The sequence below is a fragment of the Jatropha curcas genome, chromosome 9 (assembly GCF_041381405.1).
Source record: "Jatropha curcas cultivar XTBG-Jc1 chromosome 9, XTBG_Jcur_1.0, whole genome shotgun sequence".
NCBI classification, from domain to species: domain Eukaryota; kingdom Viridiplantae; phylum Streptophyta; class Magnoliopsida; order Malpighiales; family Euphorbiaceae; genus Jatropha; species Jatropha curcas.
In genome coordinates, this window is record NC_143159.1 from 4743267 (window position 1) to 4766073 (window position 22807).

A 22807-nucleotide genomic window follows, 5' to 3' on the forward strand; every position below is an offset into this window, starting at 1 on the left:
AAATTAAGTAACCAGTTCCAAAAATGATGAGATGCAACTGATTTTGCTAAGTGGAGGCTTGACCCCAGGTCCTGTAAGAGCCTGGCTAAACAACTCCAATTTACATTAAATTTGCATTTATCCAAAATACAAAAATGATGTTAACAGAATCCTGCTTCAAATCTGAACCAGCAAAAAATCAGAAGCTAACTTAAATACAATTCAGCTAATGCATCTCAACTTACATCAAGGAGATGATTGATATGTACAACCTGGGTTATCAGGGGGGTGTCAGGACTTTTGAACATCTTTCAGTATAGCCATCAAGTACCTCCAACAAACATGCTATCCCACAAGCTTCTTCATTTTCCAAGTGCCATGATCAATCTCATTTAAATTGCTAAGGTAGGATATAAACAATGTGCTACATAAAAACAATGAATCATAAAGTTAGTATCATCTGGAGTTGGTTCGTGGAGTTGCTAGAGGTTGGCTTCCTGATCCTTTAGATTTGCTAGAATGGCCTTCAGGTCTTCCTTTGTCTGGACTTTCCAAAGATTTTCCTCCGTCTAAGTGACTACCTGATCTTTTAGATTTTTCAAAATTTTTATGTGATTGACCTTCTATACCCAACCCTTTCTCTGGGTTCAGGGGATATTGAGAGCTCTCTGCGCCTCTACCCTTTTCTGGATTTTGAACTTCTGAAACTTGGCTCTTGTCTGGGACTTGGGGTAATTGACGGACTTCCGGGCCTATAACTTTATTAGGAGTTGGAGCTGCAGGACCTGAACGGCCTTTATCTATGATCTCATTTGTAAGCTGGCTGCGCCGCTCCTTCAGAAAATTGAGTCGGGTTGTCAACTTTGTCAGCGCAGAAGTAGTGGAAATCACTCCCTGTTTTGCACACAGGCGTGGCAAGAAGCATGATTATACTAGAACTAAGGGGTTTCCATGAAAGTAAAATGTGGAGTTGTTTCAGGCCAATTTGGCAACTTGAAATAAGCAAATTACTTTCATGGTTCTGCGAGAAAGTAGAGAACTTGTATGCTAGAAGATTCAGAAATCCAACTTGCATACACAATATCTTACACCCGAACCACCAAGACATTAGTTTGATTTTTTTTCCCCCTTGAAATGATGCTTCTTCCCCCCACTCCAACAAAATTATAAAGTTTAATGGCTTACCTCAGGTCTTAAGCCAGACTTCTTGGAACTGGATGAAGACCTGGAGTTGGTGCTGCTACGAACTGGATCTGGATGCTGACTGTGAGATGAATACTTGTTTGGTGAACTAAAAGAGTCATCTGCACTGGTATCCTGTCATAACCAAAGCCCACCGTTAATTAATGCACGTTAATAGAGAATTTACATTGGCAAGAGCTGTGCTAGTTAACAGGTATGCTAGCTTCATTTGAAGTTTTTAATTTCTATTTATTTATTTCAGTTTCAGCTTCTTTTTGCTTATTAGCGATCTAATTAAACCAATCACAAGGCATACTAGCTTAAACAATGCCAGGCACTCTTCAAGGCAGCAGTGGAAAGGCTGCATATGATAGACAATTGTCTAACAAACGTTCCAAAGTGAAGAGTCTCATGTACTAGCAATATCCTTTGTGAACATGGCCAAAATTGGCCAAATTAGGATTTGTAACCACTAGTGTCATGTTTCAGAAAATTAAACCATAAAAGCAAAAACTGATGGAATCTAACTAGTGCTTTAAGATGTGAGTAACACAAGAAGAAATGAGGAAGCTAATAACAGATACCAAATAACAAATTAGCCTTACGATATCTGTTATAAGTCAAAATTATCCAGAATTGACTAAAAGAGATGCCATCTTTTAACTAAAGTCTAATTTGACTTGTCAACAATATATACATTAAATGCCAAGTGGCAGCTACCTTATTTGCTGACCTTCCAAGCTGTGAAGTAGTAATAGCTTCAGTATCTCTCTGCTTATCTTTCCTGCAATCAAACTATGTTATCCTGAGCAACACCAACTTCCATTCGCATAGACACTAAATATATACATTTTTAATTTTCTGTGTTTCTAAAAGAATCAGCATAGACAGACAACACCTGTTTGAAGAAGAAGTAAGAAGGTTTTGTATATAGATCACCTGTTTGAAGTGTACACAGGCTGAATGCTTGAATCAAGTGTAGAACCATAATTTAGCTCACGTTGTTGAATCAGCTGCACACTCAGGTCATCCACCACCAGTTTCAAATTGGTGACTTCTGACTCTGCTTGACTTACTTCCTCAAGGTCAGCCTTCAACTATAGCACATTTTGCAAAATTAATAATTTGTTGAAGCCAAATTATAATTAGCACTTAACAAAGCTGGACTAACTTTCTCATCAATGTTAACAGGAACAGGTTGGTGTGCCTGAGATTTGTGAAGTCCTGCTTCCAGAGCTGTTCTCTTATCTCTCTCCCTTTGCAGCTCTTCCTGTAATCTTGCCACCTGCAAATACATTTAACATCTACAATGACAATTGCACCTTTGCCAGTTGTAGCATTATATTGGAAAAACTCTAAAACCATTTCAACAAAGTCCATAGAATTTACTTGATGAAAACTCAGAAGCAACTATAAATATGTGAGAAAACAACAACAATAAGACAGTAAAGATACATGAAACTATGAGTGCCATATTCCAGGCATCAACATAAAGATTCAATTTTTTGCATCTCTTTGCGTTCACCTAAGTATCTTCTAAATTACTGAAATTCAGTCACCACAACTTAAATTCAAGTCATGCTGAAAACGTAAACAAGTTACTAAAAATCACAAAGGTTTTCTTCTTCCGCGTAGGTTCTTTCACAATGTAAGGCATGTTTGTCGTAGCATCACTTATCGAAGAAGGAAACAAAAGCATAACAAAATCATGCAGTAGAAATATACTGATCATGATATTCTCACTTAAATAACCTATAATTTTCTTCTTTCTATGTAGCGTGACTATGACGGTTTCCTAGTTCCTTCATGATAAAAAATATCAAGCAAAGTATAACTAATTAATCCATTCCCCTTCCCACATCTCCTACCAAGCCTGCAAAGAAGGGAAGAAAAAAAAAAAAAATTTTTTTTTTGGGGGGGGGGGGGGAAGAGAATTTCAGCAGGCACCTCAGCTTGCTTAGACAACAAAAATATCCTTGTACAGTAAGCTAAGGAGGGAACAAAGGCAAAATCATTATAACAACAAAAAGAAAAGCATAACTCTCCCATATGGAACGTACTTCTTGCTCAAGAGCTAGACGGCGCTCGTGCAAGGCCTTCTTTCGTTCTTCCAAGTTGGCTTGAAGAACAGCGTTACCTTTAACCTGTAAGGAAAACAGAGTGAATTATTGTCAAAAAAATCCCAGAAGACTTCCCTCTTAACTAAAAAAGAGCATCATCTGAAGTATGCACCTCTTCATAAATTCTGTGTTGCAAGTCAGTTTTAGTCGCCTCCAGCTTTTGGATTTCATCTCTACATTCAGGTCAAAAAGTCAGATGGAAGTAACCAGGAGTCCAACTAGTATCTGTCTACACTGCTTAAAGAAAGGTGTCATGGAATTTCCAAATATTTCTTTTTTTTTTTTTTTTTGGAACAAAAAATCTGCAACAAGAATAAAAACATGACGCATTTTTTAAAGTTTCTATATCCTTATCCTCCAAGAAGATGGATGAACTATTGATGCTGGAACTACAAGCATCCATGTCAAACTGTTCAAAGCTACAGCATAAAGTGAGGGGCACCTAACTATGAAGGAAATTACACATTCAAAATGTAATTGAGCTTGATAATTACAGAGTTCAGGATAAAGTGAGAGGTACCTAACTATAATCAGTAATCATGAAGGAACTTGCATATTTTACAATCCAAAAAGTAATCGAGCTTGATAATTATAGAGTTCGTCAGGAAAAAGAAGGTTAACTTTAGATTTGAAAAGAGGAGTTTAAGAATTGACATCTAGAGCTTCTGTTTGCAGTCTGCTACCATAGGAAACCAATTGACAAAAAGGAAATGGAACATGCACTCCAACAAAGATACCACAGAAAGGAGAAAAACTAGGATTTTGAAAATTCTCAAAAAGAAAAATCCTAAAATATTTTTCATACATCAATCGCAGCATATTTCCTCAGAATATAGTGGTCGTTTTGATTATGTAAAAGGAATGAGAAGATGGATATCAGGGGAAAAACATCTTCCTCCTAGTATTTAAGTCTTAAAAATTGCTCCATATTATGCCTACTTTTCTTTCTCTCATGCATGCAAGTCTTGCTTGAATCATGTTTAGAGCAAGAGTTATCTGACATTCCAGATTTACCCCTCAACTAAAAAATTGAAACAAAATAAGTTTCGCATACACAGTTAATGGTGTCAAGGGGCTAATATGAACATAAAATATGCATGATATATATGAAACAGGGAGAACTTACTCATCATCTAAAGGGTAATCAATGGATTCCATAGAAAGGTTCTTCTTTGCCTGAATCCATGTCCAAAAATAAATATAAAACAAAAAAAAAGAAAAAAAATTATACTCTCGTATCAAAATAGCTAATCATTGTGAAAAATAGTATTCTTTGGTAACAGGAAAAATGATAAAATATGCAATCCAATTTCCCATATTCCTTTTGCAAAAGGGAGAACAAGAAAGTGGATGAATGCTAGGCGGGGAGGAAATTATTGATTCTGAAATGCCCAAACATAGATGCATAGAGAAAACATACTCACAGTGATACGCCCCCAAGTTGCAGGTTTAGTGTTGTGTGCAAGTTCATTAGACATGCTCACAGATTTTCCAATGCATGAATGTCGATCATTTGTTTGCTTATTCTCCAAAGTAGTTTCCCTAGGAAAATCTCTGAATAATTCATCAGACTCAATTGTACGCATTGCCACATTAATATTACTTTGGCCCAGAACATTCTCGCTCCTCTGTACATCACTATGTGAAGGTAATGATGTTGGAACTACACTTAAGGACTCCAGAGTGACTATAGAATCATTAGCCACTTCATGGGGCTTGGAACCACAGCTAATATCTTGGCAATCCTGCATCTTTGAAGCAGCTAGGGTAAGTAATCTGCACCTTTATTTTCTATAGCAGCCAAATACAACCACTCTCAGTGCAAACCACATTTCCACGTCTATAGTACAGAAATAATGTTTATGCTAGAAAGTACAGCTGACGGACCTTTTTGCCAGGCAGATTGTCACCGGAACCACTCTCAGATCCAGTTGCATTGTTATGACCATCATCTGTGTAAGCATCAGATTCTTGGGATGCATCATCAGGTTCATCATCTTCATAGGACTCATCATCATCCGTTACCTCCTCATCATCACTTCCACACTCTTCTGAGTCAGAGTATATTCCAGGGGACACATCACCACCTTCCTGAAGAAGCTATATTAACTCAGAAAAAGTACGAAGTGGAAAATAATTTTAGATGAAGCTATACCATCATTCTTGAAATTCAACATTTTGATTTCTTTACTAATTAGTTCATTATTACAACTAGAATATCACAAATTCACATTTTATTGCACTATAAAGTTATCATATAGTTTTTCAAGCATTTATACTAATATTTTATTTTTACTACCCAAGTAGAAGAACATACAATATGGGGTAATTGCAGCTAAAACTGAAACTGCAAATCAGGAAGATGTTAGCACCATTTTCCATCTGAAAATGGACTTCAGAGCCATTAATGACTTCATGTGAAGAGGAAAATGAGAAATCTATTAAGTTTAACTTGTCATCCCCTCCAAATTCCATTTGTCTATCCGTAATCATTTTATACTCCAAAACATTATAAACATAATTCAAATTTAGACATCAGTATGCTTTTGATGTTAGATTGATAATGTCATATCAGAAGCAATTCAAAATAAAAGGAGAGAATCACAGCCTACACTGAATATCTTATCATACTCCTCCAGTAATGTTATAACAATGGCTTGAGCATGATTAGCTGCAGCAGCTGCTTGTAGAAGTTGCATGGAACCATCACCTCCCACATCAAAATCATTTTCAATTTCACAGTCACCGGCTAGAAGGGGACGAAGAAGTAAAGGTGCCATACATGCAGCAACAGCTGAAGTGCTCATTCGATTCACAGCTTTGTGGGAGGCCACAGTTTGCATCATCAATAGAATTCTAAACGCACAGAAAAGTGAGATAATTATTTAAAATCAAAAACGTAGTTACAGCAGAGAGCAAAACTTAAGCGGGAAAAAGAAGTATATTCTGCATGGGGAAAAAATTTGGTAAAGTGAAGACATTACCATGTTCATTCCTGATTCCATAAATGGATGAGATATTCTAGTCTACAGAGTGCAGATTCTTAATTCAAATGGCTAAAATTATGTATAATTTAAAATTATCATTTGAAAAAGCTTAAATTAATAAGAAAAGGAATATTTAGAGCACACACCTTCCATATTCCACATTACAGTTCTTGTGAAAATACAACAAAAAGGACAAATAGATCTTTACTTTAGTTTTCAGTTTCCTATTGGTCATAGGCATTGCAAAGAATTTTGACTGCCACTAGAGATATTTCATGTGATGTGACTAACTTCAGCACTTATTTCTTTTGCTCTACCCTAAGAAACCATAGGTATGAATTTATGAATCTTTCAAGGTCCAATATGAGACCATGTGGTTGCAGATAGAGAAATAAAGAGTGGCATGTCAAAATTATCTGAGAAAAACCCAAGCAAAGATGGGAGGGAAACCAAAATACACAAAGTAATGAAGAAAACTTACAGATGCTTTAAGGTATATGTCAGAATATCCACATACCCTATAACAGACAAAGGAGACATCAAATACCTTTGTAACAAGCGACGATTTGGCTCAGGGAAGTTCTCTAATATTGCTACTCGCATGTTATTAACTCGGTTGGCACGGTCAGTTCCTAAACATTGAAATTGTCAAATATAGGGAAAACATGCATTAAAAAACTACGTAGTGAACTGAAAACATCCAAATGTACTGGCATATGAACAACATCAGAACCAATTTCCTTGACTAATTTCCACTGAACTTTTTAAGAGGATTACAACTTTATACAGCAAGAATGTCAGCTTAATATCTCAAATGCTTAAGGTATATATCATCACAAATTTCCAGCACTCCGTTTTCATTGTGTTTCCTATCACTATCACAAGTTACCAACACAAAGTCATTAAGATTCCAGTCTTTGACCAGATTCTTTAGCTTAGTCTCATATCCAAGAAAAGCAGATCAAATTTGTGCAAGGTAGGCTATGGATCAAATCTCGTCATGGATTTTTAAATCATGAACTGTTACTATTGATTCAGAAATACCATCTAGGCAAATGCTTCCTTCCAAAACTAGCTTGAAAAATCCAATTGTTGTAAAACCTTAACCTGATCACCTACTATATATTAAAATATTTATCTAAAAGAGAACAGTTATATTTATGGATTTTATGCTTTAATGTGCATAACTCTTACACAAACTTGTATTCCACTTACCAATGGCATTGAATATTACAGAAATTATTTTTGAACAGTGCATACAAAAGCCATGCAATATAGGAATCCTTTTGATTTACATTGTCCAACATAGTTTATTACTTCACAAAATTATAAACATCGCCTTATATTCTATTTAATTTGACCAACAAGAGAACTAAATCCCTCTCAATCTTGAAAAGTGATTGAAATCATCAGAAGTAAAATTATATTTTTGGAAGAAAAAACGTTACTCTCCAAATAAGATTTGTGATTCTACAAGTTTTCTATGCAAAATGAATAAAGAATAAATGAATGTATAAATTTATCAATTGAAAGTGCACTTTGGCAGTTCCAAATTGCATTGTCATATAATAGTAAGTAAATTAATACATAAAGCAACATAGTATCAGATGACAATAATAAAATACACACTTCAATATAGACTTACGAAATGATTGTAGCAGTGCATTGCAGCAAGATGCAGGGACTGGAGACGATGGCAACTCACGGAGGAAATACTGGAAAATTGCAAGAATATTAAATAAAAAGGTTAAACAAAATGCTCTCAACTTCATTTCTTTTGACTGAAAAGGAAATACCTTGACACAATCACCAATCACATGTGCGTCTTCGTCTGCAGCGAACTCTGTTTTTCCTATATGATAAAGCATGATCCAGAACATTTAAAATATAAAAGAGTAACAAACGAAATTTACAATATGATGCAACAGCCTTATATATCTATACAACATAAGCAAATAAAGCTTTACTAATTAAATATGATCTCAACAATTTACTTCTTGGAAGTACTTGTTAAATGTTTCAAGGAAAAGAATATGTAAACATTAAACTTTAAATTGATTTAAAATGTGAAATGTGACAAAAGATAACTTGCATCATCTGCAGTCAGGGAAAAACTAAAATTGGTAAACAAACCTTGTTCATATTCCCGAATTCGATGCTTAACATCATCAACAGCTGCAGCTTGCCGCAAGATTCCTTCCACCTTGACCCCTGTTTATTACTTTCAGTCAATCAGATTCAAAAAATTGGGAAAAGGAAAACAAATATTTCCATCTTTAACCAATAGCAAAAGAGGTTTTTCTAACGTGCCAGAGATCTCGATGGATTTCGAAAAGACCTCTACATGAAACTGAAAGCTTTATGTTAAGAATATTTAGAAGGAAAAATAAGTTGGAAGAGAATATTGAAAAGGGAAATTAACATAAATATTTCTGTGATCCATAATTGTTTATCTAAAAACAAAAAGAATGGAATTGAAAAAGCACAAAGAAAAGTTATTATTTTCTTCCAAGGCATTCTACAAAACTTGAAGAATCAACGCACAACTACTAAATCACATGCATCTTTTCCAAGCAACAAAATATCCACAGCAGGCTTCTAAATAACAGAATTGGAAACAATAACAGGAAATTGGTATCATGGAATCATTGCATATTGGCTATTGCTGCGAATTTTTCAAGCAATTAGCAAGATCACTCCGATCATCAATAAACAAGAAATATTAGTTAAAAAATAATAAAACATCTATGATATTAAGTGAGGAGTAACCTAAAGGAACAATTTATAAAGTAATAGAAAGTTTTGATGAAAGAGTTTGCTGATCACTCATCATTGCATAAATGAATGATTTTCAAAAACCAGAACTAGTATAGACAGTATATAATATAGATGTTTCCAAGACTAAGAAATGGAGACCCACTCTCCATTTGCATGTGAGCAAAAAAAAGGGGAGACTTGGAGTGTCACAGAGATGTAAACAAAAAATAATAGCTTTAAAGTGTTTGCATCGTTCCTCATGTTTTGCCTAATATTTTCGAGGTGATTGGCAAATCACTTGCAGAGAAGCGGAAAATAGTGGCATGGTAAAAATTCCACTACGAAATGGTTGATATGTTATGAAACAACCATTATTTAGAACCCTAGCCCATAGACTACCCAGAGACAAGTAGATTTTGGTAAATTTCAAGTAAAACTAATTTACAGCCATGTGCACAATAAAATTCTAAGAGATTATTATAACCTTTGGGCACAGCTGGAGACCACTCAGCAATTATGTCATCTCAATACATGCATAGTCGAGGCACACGAAGAAAACATATCGATCCAACAAAATGGAAAAGCATGTTCCACGCTGAGTAGAGAGGATATGAAATATACAGTCTTAGAAAATACATGTCAAAATATAATTGAATGGTATCATAAACAACCATGGGAAAGAAAAACCTACCATGCTCTTCTATATACCTAAGAGCCTTTTCTAGAAAAGAAGGAGATCCATCAACATCTTCTAAAGCTAGTAAAACTGGTCTGCCAATGACCAAAGCTTGTAAAGGCACTTTATCCTTTGCTGCAGGGGGCAAAAACAAAGAGTCAGTATCTTAACTGAGTGAAAAATTTCAGGGGTACGGGATGGAGAATAGGATTCCAAGTTCTGAACATCACAGAATAACCAATGCTGCAAATGCCTCTAAAGAAACTTTGAAGAATTTCCATGCCCAGTAATTTAGCCACAGTGGAGGCCCAATATGAAGATCCAATGGAAAGTAAAAATTGGAAGAATGATATATAAAGGTCATGAGAGAACACCATGTGATATTGACATTCTTGTTACTTGAAATTACGAACAAAATTGATAGAGAGTTGGGTTGCTACTTGTTTGCATAAAGAATAGATTTACTTAAACATCAGTGTTTTGAAATAATTGACTAATTGTCCAAAATGTTCGCTTCTCATGTATTTGCAGTGTTAAACTCAAGGGTCTTGGTACATCAAGCAAAAGTTTAGGCTATACAAGACTGTCAAATACAAAAAATTATAGCAGCAAGCACAAAATGTTAATGCAAAACGAACAATATATGTTGCTTACACTGTTCCGGAGAATCATTAGCTCCTTCAAGCTGATCATTCTTGAAGATACCATTTTGCCCCATCGCAAGACAAGCACTTGGTGCTTGTGCCAGAGCATTTTCGAGCGCAGTCTTCCACTCATATAAATCTTCCGATGTTTCAGCCTGTATCCAAACATATGTAAATGGTAAACAAAATTTCAATAAGGCCTTGAAGAGGTGATCTAAACTGATCTGCAACTCCATTCATTAGCAGCAATAAACAAAATTTCCATACGAAGCCAAAATGGAATCACAATTTATTGTTGAGAGTTTTCTGCAATTATCATAAAAAACACTCAATGGAGTAACCGCATTAGTGAAAGTAATAACCTTTTCATATTTGCAATTAGTTAAGGCCCGTAAAATATATAGATATCTGTCAATTTGGGTGTGAAGAGTCAAACTACTTCCGTGGTTCAGTATCTTAATATATATAAACTAATTGAGTACATAAAATTTCCTACAAAGAAAACAGTCTTCTGGGTCCATTTCTAATATCATAATGCAACTATCTAAACCATTCAAATTGTTGCAAACATTTATGAGAAAATCCACTTCATGTTTTATGCTAATACAAGTAAAAAAGGATGTTGCAAATTTGTTCATGGCAAAAGAATGATATAGAATTAGAATAAAAATGCATAAAAATGCCAGCTTGCAAAATAAAATTCAACTTGTTTATTGGGTGATTGGATCATGCTCAAGCTTCACTTTGAACCTTGTTTATTAAATGAGCTAAGAATGATAATCCTTGAGCTAGATTTGAATGGCTCAGGAACAGCTTGATTCATTAACTGGTTAAGTTATTACAAATCATGTTACCTATTCTATACCCGTTTTAATATCCTTTCTAAAAAGCAACTCTTCAAGCAATCACAAATAGAACTAACTTCCAGTAACTGAACTGAATAACTAAAAACTATTATATGAGATTTTTGCAAGCAAGATAAGTCGAATATCCTTAAGCTCCAGTTCTTTTTAAGCCCTGGAAGAATTTATTCATCTGTGCAATAATACCACGAAATCTCAAGAGAAAACGTGATAAAGAAATATAGAACCACCTTAAGAGTGAAAGTTCGCCCGTCACGGCCATCAGGAAAGAGAACAGTCAAGAGCTTTTTGTCTGCTTTGACAACCACACTAGAAATCATCCAAATAAAGTACTATGAAGTTAGAAAACTAGACTTCATTCTATTGTGGAAACAATTACAATGGATGAACAGAAATGAACGATGTCTAATTTGAAAAAGCAAGCTGACCTGCCTGAATTGTTGAGGTCAATACCACCAAGAGTCAGGTTCACTTCACCCCCTTTTTGAGGAGCAGTACTCTGGAAAGTTTAAATATAGTAGGTGAAATTTATTCAACTATAAAAATGCCACACCGCAACCAGCAAGCAGGAGAGAGGAATGAGACTAAATTTCCATTAGTTAGAATCCTGGATGAGGTGCTGGGTGAAAATTAAAAACATTCCTTATTTATTACTATATGTGAAACTACTTACTGGATCACTTCTGAAGAAAACCAATGAAGTTCGTGTTAGAATAAACCACCGCTTCTTCCAGGATGTCCACCCAATTCCTACATAATAAAAAAATTGAAAAAAATAGAGAATTTAACTTCAGAATAGGCCAATGATCCTCACAAAAGTAATGACAGATGTACCTAAAATATTTATGTTACATATAAGAAATTAAGAATGGAGTTAGCAAAATTTAAATATTGTGACTGGACTATAGATGTGCATATTCAACTCACCTTTAGATGATATAAAAAGAGGCCCACTCTTGAATATCTGCAACACAAATTATATACATCAGGTAGCAAAATGCCTAGGATCTTAAAAACAAGGGATTATAAATCAAAATGAGCAATAAACTAGATGGCAAAAAATCTAATATGAACTAGCGGATAAAATCCTACACTGGTCCACATAAATGAGGCAACTACTATCAAGATTTATTTCATATAATATATTATGAAGGATTAGTTAAATATCCACACGTAATCCATATAAATTATGAGGTTAGAAAAATGGGAAGACAAAAAAATGTTATGATGACCAACAATGATGGTGACAATAACTAATGGTGATCAGCGAATCTCATGAGAAAATATACAAAGATAAAAATAATAAAATAACAACAATGGAAAGAGTTAAACCACCGCATTTCCAGCCCGAGCACGAACATCGGGCTGTCCCTGTGGCGGGGGACCTGGAGGAGGTTGAGGAGCAACACCATCTCCCTACACAAAACGAAACACAAACATCAATTCTGTAGCCAAAATTTTCCCTACTTGACATGCGATCACTGTACAAAACGAATTCTAATTTTAATTTTAGTTCAAAAAAAGATAGCGCCATGAACAAGCAGATTCTACGATTTGAGCGGCATTGTGTTGAATCACATTGTAATCACGAAAACAAAAACCTAATTGTAATAACAAAACCTGAGGCGACTCTGTGTGTGCATTCGTGATCGTGTTCTTGCTCGTAGTCATGGCTTGATCCACAAATCACAAAATCACATCTCAGTTGACGATCAGAAACCGAACACACTCTGCAACCACACCGCCATGACCGCAATGATGAAGCTAATGACAATAAAATTCCATAGAAACAGTTAATTTGCAGAATTAAATATTTTAATTGAGAATGTACCTTGATTAGATGGAGAAAAACGAAACAAAAAGGAAAAGGAGAAAGGAGAAGGAAGCGTAAAGATAGAAACAGAAGAGAGACTTTAGAGAATTTTTTTCATATTTTTCCTTCTTTTTGTTCTTGTCTCTGGTGGAGCTGGCTTCTTTCTCTTTCTCTCCAGAACTGATTTTTCTTTCCAACGGAAACCCGGTGGTCAAGCAAAAAACCTCCCCATAGAGAGCGGGTCCTCCTAACATGCGGCACCTGTACACGTCATCCGTATTCTTAGTATTCTCTCTCGCCGAACGTGTTGGAGGGAAAATAATATGCATGAGAAGGGTACTCTATGTAATTTCCACTCATGTCACTGTCTAGTTTAATGCGAAATAAAAGATTTATGTTTGTTTGGAGTGTGGTGGAGCAGGTCCTTTCTGTTCTTCGCCAATTGCCATGCCAATGGCAGCTTATTATGTTATGCGTTAACACGTCTTTTTGAATGGACAGTACAGATATGGGGTCAAGCAAAGTTGTGCCTTCTAAAAAAAAACGTATTTTCAAAAAATTCATTTCATATTTTTTTTTCTTATTACATATTTAAATTTATAAAACCGTCCTTACTATAAGTAAAAATTCATTGATTAATTGTCTTGTCTTTTTGTAATAGAACAGTTTATAATTAATTATTTTGGAAGGGATAATTTTTTTTTTAAATATATATATTTAAAGAAATTTTAGTATTTAAAATTAAAAATTAAATATTCTCATTCTAACATGAAAATAAGTTTTTGCTAGCTAATTTTTAATGCATGCACTCTAATACCAGACTAATGTATCTGCAAATATTATTTTTAGAGTAAATCGAGTAAAATAACATTATTTATGAATAACGCAAAGACCTAAATTAAATCTAGTATTGAAATAAGAAAGATAAATTTTTTTTTTTTTTTAAACATGATAAATGTGAAGTAATTTGCCCACTATTGTAGTGAGAATTGTTTCTTCAAAAAAGAAAAAGAAAGTCTGTTTATCTATTGAAGGTGGGGCAAAATTTGAAAAGTAAGGACATAACTGAAGGAGATATTTGCAAGCATAAAAAGACTGCAACTGCAAGACCATAATAGAGAATAGAGAGTAAAGAAGTATGGCATGAAATGGAAAAATTCATTTGCTTTTTTGTTGCAAATAGCATCATCATCATCATCACCAATGGACTAATAATTCAGTGCTCTAATGTCTGTACATACACTCATTTATCAGATTTTTCTTTTTTCTTTTTTCTTTCTTCCAATTGCCTTTTTGAATCAATAAAAATAATAATACCATTCATATGGCCACATGTGCAGAGACATTAGTGCTCTAATGTCTCACTATAAATATTCAGTAAAATACCATATGAAAAATAGATCAACTCAATTTCACTCAGTGACTTTCTTTGTAAAAAAAAATGGAGCCAAATAGTAAATCTATTTTATAAAAATTTTTCTGGATTAGTAAATCTTTCGTTTTTCGTATTAAATCGAGAAGACCAATTAGACAACAATGCATTGACAAATAAATTTGTTTTAAAATTTTAATTTGCAATTATGAAAATGGTTTAATTTTAATTTTATTTTCATGAGATTATTTTAACAAATAAGACTGTTAGTTTTTGCATAAATATTTTCATCAAATATTTCAAATGCTAATTAAAAAAATCATTTATTTTTTTCTTTTATTTATTGGTAGATAAAAAAAAATGGAATAAATGATATTTAACCCAAAATTTTTTTATTACACTTTTTAAATATATACAGTATAAATGATATTTACCATATTTAATATTTAAATATCATTTATTTAATTCTTGTATCCCATCAATTTATTTTTTTATTCATTTATTAAGATGCAATTATAACGTGAGTTTGAAACTGAAATATATGCGATGAAATTGATTTTAGAATGCAATCGTTATAACATGCAAAGTTCAAAATATTTTAAACGGATTGCTCCATAATATATATAGTTTTTTTATAAATTCATCAAATTGATAAAAACTGAAATGCTACTGAGATGATTAGAATATGAGGTGATACAAACAAACCTTTATTGATTGTTATAAACATTTCTGAATTGCGGGTCTCTTTCTCATCCAGGATGTCAAAGAAAATGAATAATTGGTGGCGTTGATTTGCTGCACTCACAAACAACTGTTAATGGTCATTAGTGATGGCCGCGACTGGACTTTGACAAAGCCACGTAGAGAACAAGACGCCAACATCAATAATGCCACAATTTGTAAATGCAAAATAGTTTTGCCCTAATTGAGGAACAAACGATCTTTTTACCTTAACTAGCGGTTTGTTAATTAAGAAACACTTTATTACAACCGTTTATGGAACCATTCATGCACCATTTAAATTAATAATAAATTTTTAAGTGTAAGGATGATATTTCTAAAAAAATAATAATAAAATAGTAATAATATTTTACCTAATAATTAATAACACTGTATCAGTACTTGAAGATTTTACCTAATGGGTACATATCAATTGAGTCTTTCATCCTCAATGGTAAAAAGAAAAACAAAATCAAATTTGACCATTTGAAAATTAAGTAGAATACAAATTTTTTTTTTTTTTTTTTTTTACATATAATCGCTCACAATAACAAAATTGAAAATTAAAGATTTCTGCACACTGAAAATTAATAAATAATAACTATAGGGTACAATTAATGTACAACCAGAAATGTTTTGTCGTGTGTTGGACATGGAACATGTGTTTTGAGCACTTATTGGATTGTCTTTTTACGTAAATTCAAGACGGGATAAATATTCTAGTGTCCCATACAAAAGGCTAACGTATAAAATTAAATCTGAATTTTACATGTTTAGTCGGTAATGCCTGTGAAAGCAAAATAATGTTATAATCAGTGGTGGACCCGGTCCAAAGATTTAGGGGGCCAAAATATAATTTTAATGTAATAATGGAGTCAATTTTTTTTTTTTCAATTTTTTTTTGGACTTAATATTAATTTTTCAACTGATTCCGCCCCTGGGTATAATCAATATGTTTTTTCTATAATTAATATTTTAAAGGTACATACAAACAATTTTATAATTGATACGTAACGATCTATCTATATATCTTTCTATATCTATATAATTATATTCTATAAATCTATATAATTATATAAAGGAACATTGACTTTGCACTCCCTACATTTTATATTCTTTTTGTTTAAATTTTTTTTGAAATTTTCGCTTTATTTTGTATAATAAAATAAATATTTGAGTTGTTTGAATTAATCATATTTATTTCTAAAGAGTTGTATTGTATATTATAATTTTATTAGAAAAATTAAATAAATAAATTTAATCATATTTTTTCAAAATCTTGCAAGATCATTTTGGTCAATGCATTGCGTAAAGTCATTGCAACTCTCATCAGTTATCCTATAATTTGATTGTCTTCTTTTAATTAAAGCTCTACACTCGAGCAATCATGCATGATTTATCATATTTTGATTTAGTGTTATTGTTTGTAAAGTTTTATTGAATGAAACTCAGATGGAATAGTTTAGTGACAAAGAGCATTTACAGGTTTAATCATCAAAATTTAAGTTATGAATTCGATCCTCTTCAACATAAATTTCTTCCAAACTAGCTTATACAGTAAGGATAATTGTATTAAGATAAGGATTACAAATCCTATGTTATATGTTAGTTAAAATTTATTTAGGAGTCTAGTTTTATTATTGTAATATATTTTAGTATTATATGTTAACACAATCCTTTTGCCTCTGAGGGCGAGCGGACATTAGTCAGGTTTGTCGACCATTAAAACAGACACAGGTCTGAGTAACTTGTGCAAGTATAAAAATAAAGTATATTTCGATGTCCCTCTTTTGCCTTTAAAGACAAGCGATGATTAATCAGACTTGTAAACAATTAAAACAGACACGAACATGGATGATGCTTTGTGTAAATATATATATAAAAAAAGCATGATTTATCATGAACCTTAAAAGCCAAAAGATGCGTGAGTTGGGGGTTCCATGGCCAATCATTTTCGGCATTTCATGCTGGAAAATTTGGAATAGGAGGAATGTATGGCTTTTTCAGCAACAACATATTCGCCTGAACACTTTAGTGAAAGAGATCATTTTCTTTGCTAAAGAAAACTATAATGCAGCTGATCTGTTACATGGAGGGATGATAAGTACTCAAGTAAAAGTTTGAAATAGATTTCAGGGTCACCCCCTATTGATCCCTTCTTCAAATTGAACACAGATGGTTCATTGGGAAAGCAAATGGCGTATGGAAGGAGCCGTATTAGGGACAGCTCAAGACAATGGATTAACGGCTTCGTAATTTCCATTGGGATATACTCTGTACCCAATGCAGAGTTATGGGCTATCCTCGAAGGACTTAAGATCGCCAAACTAATGGGAATCTCCCATATCAAGGTGGAATGTGATAGTGAAGCAGTAGTTCAAGTTATACAAGGCAAGATGGCTTCAAGTGGAGGTGTCCAACAGCTTTTTCTGGCTATAAATAATATTATCAGAGATAATTGAAATTGTATTATTAGTCATGTCTATAGGAAGGCTAATTATAGTGTTGACTACCTTTCTAAGTATGTTAGGAATTTTATCATAGGAGCTCATTTCTTATCTCAATCTCCGTCAAATTTGATATGGTGGCTAAACCATGATTTATATGATATTACGCACCCTAGACTTTGTTTGTAATCCTTAGAACCTAACTCTCCTTTTGATCAATTCAATGGGGAGTATGCTATCATTCTTTGTCGTATGAATCATTATCTTTTCATTCTAATAATATGTGATGATCATATATATATATATATATATATAACTTTCAAAATCCAACATTAGCCACTTTTAAGAATTGAAGAATTAAAGATGGAAGGGTCCATGGACAAACAACCAAATGTTAATCTAAAAATGGACTCTTGACCTATAAGTGAATCTCTTTTTTTTTTTTAAGTATATCTTTTACAATTGTTTGATGTTTTCAATTGATACATGGCAATTATTTCATTGTTTGCTTTTGATTCTGATTGGTAATATGATTTCATATTAGTTTATATTTATTTACTCAATATAAGATTTTATTTATTTTTTAATAGATAAAAAATACTGAAGAAGTTTTTGAGAATCTCTATTTGTTTAAATACATCATTATAACCGATTTAATTGTATTAGATTTTTATTTTTTTACTCACTACACTTTTGGCGTTGAAGTGCATTAATTTCAGAGGAATTAGATCTAACTATTTTAGCGAACGCCTCTCATGTGAATCATTTTGATACTTTAAAAATTAAACGTTAAAGAATTTATTATATTTATCGACAATTTCTAAACAAACTTGTCTCGGTCAACGCTAATCCATTGAGTACGGATGTCAATTTTCATTTTTGTTTATTTTTTGATTGCTTCTTTTAGTTTCTTTTTGATTGAATTGTAATATTGGATTTGTTGTTTTCATTAGTTTTTCATAGTTTAGTGAAAATTTTCATAAAATTTATTTATTTATGTGCATATATTTATAATAAATTTTTGAGAGGGATCTTTTATGTTCAATGGATTTTCAGAAAAGGAGGCCGTAATTCGTAAAAGCAATGAGTAAATCAAATTTGCTACAAAATATATAATATTTCACTATAGATGGGTTTGTTGATATTCAAGCTAAGTGTTCTAATGTTTGATTTTTTTTTTCCAATTATAGTTTTTGAGTTTACGAAAAAAAATTACTCATAGTAAAACTTTTAGATTTTGATTCAATAAAAATAAATATATAAAAAATAAAAGATAAAGAGCGTATTTGACAATATTAACTGTTACTATTATAGTAACGGTTAAATGTTAGCTATTAAAAATATTTGATAAAAGCATTTGTTTAATTAATTAAATTCAATAAGAAAAGATAATGAATATGATTATAAAAAAAAAAAATTAATATTTGCGAAACACTAAATATTAATCAAAATATTAAAGTGTTTAACGTAATTTTTTTCGACCTTTAAAAATTATTATTATAAAATTAGTTTTATTATTTTTATTATTAATTTTAAAATTATAAATCAAAAGCTTTTTAAAATAACAATAATAATTATTCAAATTATATAAATATCAGCGCACCAAGAGCGGAAATGCAGAATGAACTCACACAATTCCTGACCATGAAGTATAAGTAATAAATAATGAAGAACCAAAAGCAGAAGATAAACCAATCAGAAGGGCCATTTCCGTGCAAACGCCAATTCACGGAACTAAGGGGCCTAACTTACTTATACCTAAACAATAAGTAATAACCTAAAAACATAGCTGAAGAAAAAAAGAAAAAGAAAAAAGAAAAAGAAAAAAGTCGTCTTTCTGCTGCAGACAACGAATACAACAAGGAAACTGAATGTCGAATTCCAATAATTCTTCCTCTGCTACCAAACGATTTCTAGGATCCCCAAACAAACCAAAACCTATGGACCAGCAATTTAACTTTTAGGGTTCTTACAACCAAAAAAGAAAAACCTAAAAGAGAGAAAAAAAAAAAAAAGAGAATATCATAATCAGACTCGATTCTCTAATTTCAGGCATGGAAATCGAGGTCTCCAGATCTTCGAATCTGGTATCGTCATCCTTGGATTTGGAGAGGAAGATGGAAGCAGAAGAGAAGGATCGGGTTCGGGTTAAGAGGAAGACCTTGCAAGACGTGCTCGAGCAGTGCCAGAGAGCTCTCGAATTGCTTAGTAACACTGATGATGTTGACGATGGTAATGACTCTAACCGTGGAGGGAAGCTAGCTTTGGAGGATGAGGAAGAGCCAGGCGGAGAGACTACTAGATTGTCGGCTGGTGATCGAGAAGCTGAGGAGGTATGGTTGAATTGTTTTTGGGGCCTGATTTTGTTTAATTGTAGTTTAGGTTCGAGTATCAAATTTCTTTCTTTTGTGCTTCTTGCTTAGTTTATTAGCAATAGGGTATTTGATATATGTTTAAAATCTTCTTGGAAATTTTGTCTTGCTTTTTTGTTGATCAAAATGTCATGGCTTTGTCTTGCCGTGCAAAGTTTTGGAGTGATTACTTGTTTAACATGAAGACCATCTTTAAGAACTTGTCTTTATTGGCTGGTATCCATTTGTAAAGTTTAATTGATTTTACCCTTTTAAGTGTTATACAAAGTTTTTTCTTTTAGTACTGTTACTATTTTCTTATTACTCTTTCCTTTGTATTATTATTAATTACTATTGTTAATATTATTGATCCACCTCCTCCTGGCTAGAGCTTTTAGGCTGGCTGCTCAAACACTTTATTACTCGTTTGTTTTTCTGCTTTGTGTCATTACCAATTCATGTCTGATATAAACTACAAAACTGTTGAAGATTCAGATGGCAAGGTCAACTGTCATGTAACGTTTTCGTGATGGCTCATAAGATGTAACTAATTTTCCTAAAACTTTTACGCACTGTAACTTATGCATTCCCACATGTCTGCTTTCCTGATGCAGTTGTGTGACCTTCTCAAATCTAGAGTTGAATGCCCTGACTTTCTCGAAAAGCTAGAGTCCGCTCAAATGTCAGTTCCACAAACTATTACTGGTATGCATCTGTAGATGATGTTGATAATATCTTATGCAAATGATCCTTTTGACTTGCTGCTTAATAGGTTGCTTGGACTTTTCATTCACATCTTAAACTTTAACTTTAAGATTTTGCTCCTTGGATATAGAAACCTAGATGCTAATAGACTTCTTCTATGGTAGCAGAAGAAAGTAGTTCTTGGGCCATGGTCAGTAAACATGATCTTTGGGGAGATGAAACTGTTGATTCTGATCAAGAAGATTATGTTCTTGTTCGGCAAGAGGACATAGTAGACGGCATTGCTTGCTTCATGGCAGCGTATTTGTTGTCCCTTAAACAGACTAAGGTGTAGAAAGTTTCTTGTCCTTATACTTTTTTCATCAGTTATTAGGGTTATGATAAAGTTTATTATTAAGTATACTTCTGTTTTTTAACTATACAACCTTTTTCTGGGAACTTCTGCATCTGTTACTTGATACGGATGCCAAACAAATTCTCAAGTTTTGTTAATTCCAAGTATGCATAGACATTTTTGTGCTTATGTTCACTGAGATATAGTTTGGGGTATGCCTCCTTAAGTCAGTACATTTGAAGAAACATGAATGTATCTCATGCATTTGCACAAGTACATAAATGAGGACAGAGCATCACATATATCATATGGTAGCACAGAAACTATAAAATTACCCATCTGGCTTTTAGATTGATAACCATTTTCTATTGTTGATGATTAGGTATTGATTTTGTATCTTTATTTTCTTATGTCATTTAGCATGAGCTATCTTTTGGACATTGCTGATGTTTTTGAAGCTATTGCAAGTTCTATGTATCATTATGCTAGTGAAATGAAACTGAATAGCGACATTCTACATGCAAAGCATCTAATAGTGCTTCTTTTTTTTTTTTTTCAGGACTTGACCCCTAACCAACTTCAGGATGGTCAGTTTGAACAAAATATTTTCCAATTATTCTTTAGTTCTGTGTTGCATTTCATTTTGTGCATCAGTTCAAATAAGATTCATTATGACCAATTTGTTTGATAGAGCTCTGACACTCTGTTAATTTTCTTTTAGCCCTTAGCAAAACATTCTCTGTAAAAAAGAAGAAAGGGAAGCTTCGGAAAGCATGGGATGGAAGCAAAGTCATCTACAATGTAGCATCTTGGGGAGCAACTGCAATCGGGTAGGCTATTCGATTTGTTTCCCATTTAATGCAGCGGTTCTTTCTTCCTTACTCTGTCCTGTCATTTTGTCTTGGCTATAGTTGTCCCATAGTTTGATGTTTCTGTGTAAAACTTCTATTAGCATTTACTCCATTTCTCTTTCCTCTTGTTTTCTATTATCTATGAAAAGAGGAATATAGCATTCAATTTTTTTTGGTAGAAATAATATGCTTCCTGATCTCTGTTTTTTTCTTACATAACAGGATTTACCAAAATCCAGTAATTCTTAGGGCTGCCACTAAAGCGTTCTGGACTTCTTGTCATGTAATATCAAAGCTTCTCTGATGTGCCTGTCTGGTATTCGGATTCACTGTTGTATTTGTGCCTGTGCTGCAAACGCGGCAGAGTGCTCCTCCTGTTGTATCTCATTCTTTTCATGTGTTGAATTGATTGATTACTTGAATTTAATTTAATATTGTAAATATTTTTCAAGTGTTTACGAGTGCAATTCAAATTCATTGGAAAATCTCCCGACGGGGTTAAAGTCTCTTGACGAAAGTTGTGTCTTGAGACAATCATGTTGCCTCGATTGTAAGCATGCGTAACGTTGGGGTTTAGAAATTGGCTTAGGTATTACTTGTTAAATAAAGGCATCTTTGGTATTTCTACGCGGAAACTCGTTTGAAATTCACTTCGTTTTTTATTATTCTATTTGATGATAGAAAGTTAGGCTTCTCCTAAAGGAAGCTTGCTTGACATGACAAGCAACTGAAGAAACCTCCACATTGGCGTTCAAAGATAACTTCATGCTCTAATTTAATTGTATTTTATTCCAGGATACTTTTAAAACTCTTCCCAGCCATTTTTAGCTTTAGCGCCGTGAGCAACTCGTTTATCTCGAAAACTTTGGGCCTTGCTCTATTCTTCGTTGGCAACTGGAAATTATTAGCGCTCAGGTCGCTGCTACGCAATAGAGCACTTACTGAGTTGAGAATTGCTGAACACTCGTTAGACTCTCAATTAAAATCGCTACACTTTCTCAAATTG

At 33.2% G+C, this 22807-nt stretch overlaps 2 protein-coding genes across 6 annotated transcripts; one reads left to right on the forward strand and one right to left on the reverse strand.

The window, feature by feature from the left end:
* Window positions 1-41: 41 nt before the first annotated feature.
* REN1 (Rho GTPase activation protein (RhoGAP) with PH domain-containing protein) lies at window positions 42-13316 on the reverse strand. Of its 5 annotated transcripts, none has more exons than XM_089725922.1 (24): window positions 13121-13316; window positions 12829-12972; window positions 12541-12624; window positions 12136-12172; window positions 11882-11958; window positions 11637-11707; window positions 11439-11517; window positions 10356-10500; window positions 9717-9836; window positions 8402-8479; window positions 8065-8120; window positions 7914-7983; window positions 6816-6900; window positions 5894-6137; window positions 5169-5372; window positions 4706-5032; window positions 4408-4457; window positions 3394-3454; window positions 3222-3305; window positions 2333-2446; window positions 2101-2258; window positions 1882-1945; window positions 1165-1296; window positions 42-873 (listed from the first exon to the last, which is right to left on the reverse strand). In XM_089725922.1, exons 2-24 carry the CDS (start codon window positions 12877-12879, stop codon window positions 436-438), a joined length of 2829 nt encoding a protein of 942 aa, XP_089582048.1. In that variant the 5' UTR covers window positions 12880-12972; window positions 13121-13316; the 3' UTR covers window positions 42-435. The 5 variants fall into 5 exon arrangements, with proteins under 5 accessions (XP_089582048.1, XP_089582049.1, XP_089582047.1 ...); XM_089725923.1 differs by having other exon boundaries at window positions 12544-12624; window positions 12829-12938; window positions 13040-13316; XM_089725921.1 differs by having other exon boundaries at window positions 12829-12938; window positions 13040-13316.
* Window positions 13317-19263: 5947 nt separating this feature from the next.
* LOC105630689 (uncharacterized) lies at window positions 19264-22252 on the forward strand. The gene is made up of 6 exons (XM_012212582.4): window positions 19264-19893; window positions 20526-20616; window positions 20784-20944; window positions 21510-21537; window positions 21672-21780; window positions 22024-22252. Exons 1-6 carry the CDS (start codon window positions 19615-19617, stop codon window positions 22103-22105), a joined length of 750 nt encoding a protein of 249 aa, XP_012067972.1. The 5' UTR covers window positions 19264-19614; the 3' UTR covers window positions 22106-22252.
* Window positions 22253-22807: the final 555 nt, after the last annotated feature.

Coding starts and splice junctions, on each gene's coding strand:
- LOC105630689 (XM_012212582.4), top strand. CDS start 19,615: ATGGAAATCGAGGTCTCCAGATCTTCGAATCTGGTATCGTCATCCTTG. Junction 20,617..20,783: donor AGTTCCACAAACTATTACTG/GTATGCATCTGT, acceptor CTATGGTAGCAG/AAGAAAGTAGTTCTTGGGCC. Junction 21,538..21,671: donor CCCTAACCAACTTCAGGATG/GTCAGTTTGAAC, acceptor ATTTTCTTTTAG/CCCTTAGCAAAACATTCTCT.
- REN1 (XM_089725922.1), bottom strand. CDS start 12,879: ATGACTACGAGCAAGAACACGATCACGAATGCACACACAGAGTCGCCT. Junction 11,959..12,135: donor TCTTTTTATATCATCTAAAG/GTGAGTTGAATA, acceptor TTTATTATGTAG/GAATTGGGTGGACATCCTGG. Junction 2,447..3,221: donor GTCTAGCTCTTGAGCAAGAA/GTACGTTCCATA, acceptor ATGTATTTGCAG/GTGGCAAGATTACAGGAAGA.